The 6,805-nt window shown below is 39.4% G+C and overlaps 1 protein-coding gene across 1 annotated transcript; it reads left to right on the plus strand.

Annotated features, from left to right (window-relative positions):
• Positions 1–1,477: 1,477 nt before the first annotated feature.
• Positions 1,478–5,497, plus strand: LOC125906607 (putative nuclease HARBI1). Its single transcript, XM_049606215.1, has 3 exons — positions 1,478–1,641; positions 2,503–2,798; positions 4,061–5,497. The coding sequence occupies exons 2-3, from the start codon at positions 2,503–2,505 to the stop codon at positions 4,911–4,913; spliced, it is 1,149 nt and encodes a 382-aa protein (XP_049462172.1). The 5' UTR covers positions 1,478–1,641; the 3' UTR covers positions 4,914–5,497.
• The last annotated feature ends 1,308 nt before the right edge of the window (positions 5,498–6,805 follow it).

The raw sequence follows: 6,805 nt of genomic DNA on the forward strand, positions 1-6,805 counted from the left end.
AACTTTTGCCATAGAACTATTAATGCTACTGTTCAGGTCTATGCGGTTTAGCTGTTGGCCGGACGTACAAACGAGCTGCTACAGGTAAGGTTTGCCATCGTACAGTTGCAGATCCTGGCCGGAAATCAGAAGGCAGCGATCACAACGCACGAATCACTCGGCTGACACTATCGATGCTTCAAAGCGGCCAAGGCTGCTTTCGATAGTGTTCCACATCAGTGGCGGATCTAACTGTAGGCGGACTAGGCGGTCGCCTGGGGCCCCGACGATTTAGGGGCCCCGTAGTTCTCTAGTCTATAGTATGCCTTGGACAGAGTAATAGCGGCAAGGGCCCCCGGAAGGATGAACGTTGTGGCCCCAAGGCTGGTGAATCATTTGCATCATTTACCAATTTACGCGACAGTCTTAATCTTTGCGCTAATTCGCCGGCAATGAACTTATATTGAGTCCCACTGTCTAATAAGGTTCGTGCTTGGTGCTCAATACCACTCCTATCCAAATTATTTAGCATGACTGTTGATATCAGTGCTGTGGATTGCATTCGTGTATTGAGAATAGTTTGTAGTGTGCTGATGTGGGTTGCACTATAAGTGGAAGGCAGCGGCTCAACTGAGATTTCTATTACACCTGTATCAAAATGCATAAGTGAATGATGCCTTTGTTGGCACTGTCTACACACCCATTTAGATGGACACTTTATTGACGAGTGTCCCGATCCAAGACAGTTGAAACACAAGTTTAGTTCCCTCGCCCTTTCTCGTCTCGTTGTTACAGGCAATGCTAAAAAATCTGGGCATTTATTTATGTAGTGTTGCTGTTTTTTACAGACCTTGCAGTTCTGTATAGTGCTACTATAAACCTTTGAGATTGCTGGTTTAGCCTTGCCGCCTCTGCTCCACATTGCCCTAGCTCGTCACATTATCGAGTGATGAACTTTAGGATGGCAAATAGTTCGAGAAACTCTTTATGTTCGAGTGTTCGCTTGCAAAGTTTTCTTGTTTCCGAAACGAGGTAAGAAATCAGAATGTGCGTAATTATTTTATTACTTGTGTTGTCAATTGGATGTTTCATATGGACGAGAGCATCTACATGCGTTGAGCATGTTGCAACCAACTCACGCAGCCCTATAGCCGATTTGCGAATCAATGGTTTTAGTTTTACAAATCCGCTAATGTGGTGTTCTATCATAACATGTGGGTTTTCAAAACGCTCTTTAGCGGTTTCCACACCGAGGCAAACTTATTAGAAGCAATCACTCTTGCACTTAAAACGCCTGCCGCCTTTCCCTCTAATGCCTTATTAAAATGATGCAGCCTCACTGCATCTGAGTCACATGACCGATTCATCAGGTCCATAAACATGGCCTTAAATTTTGTCCACTGTTGGTGTTGGAACGGATGTAATTGTTGGGACGGCCTTAAGGCCCGTGTCTGTGCTCCATCGGATGCGATTTTATCGTAATGCGAAGCGCAAGTGGTGTCTGTGCTCTTCCGATTCGCATTGCGATTTTGAGTTTGACGTTTGGCGAAGGAAAACAAAACATTATCGAAGAATAAACAAACCAGAGAAAAGGCTGTTCTATTCGTTTAACTAAACAAAGACTGTTCTGTTGTATTGACTGTAAATAGAAGTGTCTTAAACGTAAGTTAACTATTAGAATAATGTACTGTAAGTTTGAGATATTTTGTTTTTATGTTTGTTCAGTAATGCATTTGGTTTTGTGCAATGAAATCTAGAACAGTGTGGTTCATAATGGCTCTAGCATCTAGTTTTTTTCCACCACAGGTAAAATCATTTTGGTTACTCATGAAATAAACTTTCCAACTTCTTTTGAGTTCTAGATGCCGTTGATTTTGTTGGCCACCATTCCACGATGAGAATTTCTGATCAGATCAGCTCCAACTCCATCATGCGGCTGGATGTTTTGCTTCCTCCGATCAAGGGTATTACACATGGGTGATAGGCAAATTCATAAAAAAAAAATCCAGAATCGGTTCCGAATGACTCCGCGAAAATCGGAAGCAGAAGGTAGGTTCCAACACTCCAAACTTGGAACCGTCCGTAGTTGTCCAGAACTACTAATCAGTAGTCGGAGTCGTCCGGAAAAGGAATTGTCCAGAAACTCCGGCTGCACAAAGCTAAGGAGAAGCCTTTGGGTCAATTACGATACCTTCTGTAACGTTTGAACACTATCAAATATTGCCGATACACTTGATACCCACGGAAATTTCCCCGCCAATACGTTTTCCGTTATCAGTGCACCACCTAGAGGACAGAGCTCAGCGCAACTACTTTCGGAATTAAATGACAAAGAGTATTATCAAAACGAAGAACTTATCCAGGTCGAGCAAGAATATTAATTTTAACGGGTATCTCTGTTGCTTCTAATCGCTACTGCTTTTACTTTCTTCTTGAGCATAACGGCGCTCTACGAATCAATTATTATAACCATCAATCATTTTCATGTGGGCTAAACTTTTTTCTTATTTTTTTTATTTGTAGATGGATTCGGATTCTGACTCTGAGGTCATGTTGAGTACAAATTTCTCTTTGCGTTACATCTTACTAAGGAAACGGCGCAATAAAACCAACGATCTGTGGAAACATCGTAAGCGAAATGGACAGTACTATGTGTTATTTCCCGAGTTATTGAAACAAGAAGACAAGTTTTTCCAGTATATGAGAATGTCGAAAAAAACATTTTACTTTATATTGAGAAAGATAGAACCTTTCATCGCCAAGTTGCCTACACATACTCCATATATCTCTCCGGAAGAACGATTGATGGTAACTCTCAGGTATATGTTATTTATATTTTATTTTCAAATATTTTGATATAAAATAACGTAAACGAGCGTGTGACGTGGTTGTTCAAAATAACTTTTTCGTTTTGACTCGTTGAATGCTAAACTTGAACAAAACCCAATGAACTGAGTGGCAGCTTGGCTGGACATCGGCTGGCTCGATGGCGAGCTGGCTGGCGGGATGGCGGGTTGTCAAGCTGACAGGCTGGTCGCCTGGTGGACAAGCTGGCAGGATAGATTGTTCAATCGAGTATTACTGAAGTGCTGGCCGAATGCGCGCGTCGACACGCAGGAGTCTGGTTGCTGTTGCTGGGTACACCGCACAGTAATGTTGCGTTGCTGTTACTTGGCGTACGCGTAAACACGTGGCAATAGCAGAGCTATATGGTTAACTATATTTTAAAAAAAAGTAATCGATAACAACTGTTCCACTATAGTTCAACTTTTTTTTATTTTGTCTTAGTTTTAGTCCATAAAAATAGTTCATAATAATTTGTTAAGCATCTAGTAATGTACTAATTTAATTAGTTATAATATCCTTTTTTTTCACGAATAACCCTATGAGCAAATTGTATTATTTGCTCACGAGCATCCATTTGATCCTCTTCTGACAACGAATCCAGAAGAGGAACAAAACTCATCATAGCATGGTAGTTTCCAGTTTTTTCTTTATGCTCTTTTAATATATTATGTCTCTCTTTCTCTAAGTTTACTAACTCCTCCAAAACAGCACCATCTTGTCGCCGTTTTTTTCCGGCTGCCTCCTTTAACGAATTATCAACTGGTTCCGTTTCAAATAAGTCGTCTTCACAAACGTATTCGTCGAGATATTCCGGAGCAGTGGCTGTTTAGAAAAATAGCAAAAGAAAATTGCTAGTTACTATAAATATCAAAATTCAAACATTTTTATATTCATATATACCTTCTACTTCTTCCAAATTTCCCGATCTGGGTCGGGATGTAAGCGTATCCTTCAGGAAGCTCATCTGCTCAAAGTACTTCCATCGAACATGCTTATATCCCGACCCAGATGGCTGATTTAGTTCAGCGAGTTTTCGCGAGAATGTGTCGCGTAAATTTCTCCACTTATTTTTGGCGACGATACCTAAAATATTAAAGGAATTTACAATTTCAGTTAATAATTTATACGTTCGCATCTGCATTATGTAGTGCTATAATCAAATCAAATAGTATTTACACTAGAAAAATGATTTAATATCAATGTCTAAACAATGTTTTTTTCTTCTATTTTTCAGATTTCTTTCTACAGGATTGCCGTTCAAATCACTGTCGTTCACTTTCTGCATCGCTCACAATACGATTGGTACAATTGTTTATGAAACATGTGAAGCAATTTGGAAGACATTGAACGAAGAGTTCATTCCTTTTCCAACAACGTCAGCTTTCAACAAAGTGGAAAGAGAGTTTCTTAACAAATGGAAATTTCCTAATTGCATTGGTGCCATCGATGGCAAACATGTAAGGGTGAAGGCACCGTCAAAATCCGGTACTCAATATTTCAATTACAAGAAATATTTTTCTTTGCATTTGCAAGCAGTAGCTGATGCCAATAGCAAATTTATAGCCGTTGATGTTGGTGAATATGGGAGTCGTTGTGATAGTGGTGTTTTTAAGTCATCAACGTTGTATCAACTAATACAGTCGAATCGCCTGAATATTCCTCCTCCCAAGCCACTTCCTGGCACTAGACAAGATGTGCCTCACGTGCTCATTGGCGATCAAGGCTACCCATTGAAAACTTTTTTACTGCGTCCCTACCCAGATAGTGAAGATCCAGCCAAACTTCATTTCAATGAATTGTTAAGCATAGCAAGACGTTGCGTTGAATGTGCTTTTGGCATACTAGTCGCTAAATGGCGATGCTTAAAAACAGAATTACAAGTAACTCCAGAGCATGTCACGTTAATAGTCCAAACAACATGTTTGTTACACAATATTTGTATGGAATTTAAAGAACCACTACCAAATCCAGCTAAAAACACAAGGGCTTCAGATATCAATTATAATAGAGCTAACAACCATTCATCTCACCAGGCAACGGATTTAAGAGATTATTTCAAAAATTACTTCTTTAATCACATCGATTGATATAATATAATGCTAGAAATAGATCTACGTAAACATGTTTCGGTAAAATATATTTTTCTCAATTTTTTCTTATTTCAAAATAGTTACTGAAAAAACATTTTAAAATGATTTTGTTTCCTGATAAATGGCTGGTTGTGGTGCAGAAATTTTCCTACAGTTTGTGGTGTTAATAAAATAATGCATTTTCTTTCAAAATATCACCATTTCTTCGGATGTTACTTTCAATACTGGCTCGTAAAATTTCATGTGGGATAAAAAGTGAAATTTATTAATAAAAAAGTGCAATCAAAAACATCTATCTTTAGTTTCATCCGGAGCAATTTCATGAACTATACTTTTTTATAGAACAAATGGTATGAGAACACACAAATTCGTACATAAGAGTTTTGCGGTAATTATTCGGTAGGCTGGCATGAATTGATACGGTAGGGTTGCATGGAATTATGCTTATAGGGATGTGATAATTGATATTAGTATAGAAATTAGGTCCCTCATGCAAGAATCCATGCAGAGGCTTTAAGGCTAAAAAAACATAAAATAAATGAAATAATCTGCTATTACCAATACACCTGCCAGCGAAATGCGTCTGAAATGCTCTGAACTGCTTAGGATAGTGGGACTCAACATCACACATTTCCATTTGCCGGTGTCATAGAATGTGCAGATGGTATTTCTTTATTCCAGTTTTTCTATTGGACATTTTCGGATGTTATTGCTTTAGGATTTCGGATGTAGTTGCTTCCGGGTTTAGGATGTCGCTAACAAAACCATGTAACAAGTGACAATTTTACCAACACCGTGTTAGGCCCGACCATCCTCGATAGCAAAGCTTCTTGCTCCCTTTCGTTCAAGATGAAGATAATACGTACCGTTTATTTGAAGCTGATTTCCGATCATATCCCATGTATTCTTTTTTAAAAAATTGTCTTTGTACCTCGAATCGCGAAGATCCCAAAGAAAAGGATGCTCCTGTACCAAAATTATAAGATTTTCATCATCAACACGTGAATTCGCCATGGCTCTAACAAGATTGTGTTTGTTTACTTTCGCGCTAACATTTCTTGTAAAATCAACTCTTTTCTGAGTTTATATTCCTGAGTTTAGATTGACAGATAAAATCGGATGCGGCGTCCGACGAAATAAAAAATTTTTGATTCCGTCGTACGACGAAATCGCACGTCCGACGTTATCTGTCAAATTCCATATAAAATTTTGACAGGCCTTCCGATAAAATCGCATCCGATGGAGCACAGACACGGGCCTAAGGGCGGTGGCAACGCTCATCGGATGCGAGTTTATCGGATGAGATTTATATGGGATTTGACAGATAACGTCGGACGTGCGATTTCGTCGTCCGACGTTATCTGTCAAATCCCATACAAAAATTTGACAGGCCGTCCGATAAAATCGCATGCGAAAAAGCGTTGCCACCGTCCTAACTGACAGCGGATTGTTGATGTTCGAATAATTCAAACATCTATGATTTCGAATATTGATAGGTGCCATCAGAGTCCACTAGATGGCGTATAGAGATATCGTGGAGAATAGTTCGTGGAAAAGAGAAGGAACTCGGATAGAAGAAACCAACCAGCTCACCAAAAAAGGGACAAATCGGGGCTAGGGTCAAAAAGGGTCAAACCAATTTAAGCGCGCTCAAAACACTTAACGATTCATTCGCAAAGGAAAAGCCAAGACGTTTTTAAAGTGTAGAAAAAATAAACAAGTCTCGCTATACAAAACTTCGCAAAAGCGATCGTCTCAACAGTTGGTATGAACTAGTGTTGGGAATTTCGTTAAAAAAGGAACGGAACGGAACTAGTTAATTTTTCCAAAAGAATGGAACGTGAACCTGGGGTGCAAAAGAACCGACCCAGAGCTTAGAAGCCAAACTG

This window comes from Anopheles coluzzii, chromosome 2 (genome assembly GCF_943734685.1).
Source record: "Anopheles coluzzii chromosome 2, AcolN3, whole genome shotgun sequence".
NCBI classification, from domain to species: domain Eukaryota; kingdom Metazoa; phylum Arthropoda; class Insecta; order Diptera; family Culicidae; genus Anopheles; species Anopheles coluzzii.

Excerpts from the sequence above, each read along its gene's own strand:
- LOC125906607 (XM_049606215.1), top strand. The coding sequence starts at position 2,503 with ATGGATTCGGATTCTGACTCTGAGGTCATGTTGAGTACAAATTTCTCT. Across the intron at positions 2,799-4,060 it reads CGATTGATGGTAACTCTCAG|ATTTCTTTCTACAGGATTGC; the intron begins GTATATGTTATT and ends TCTATTTTTCAG.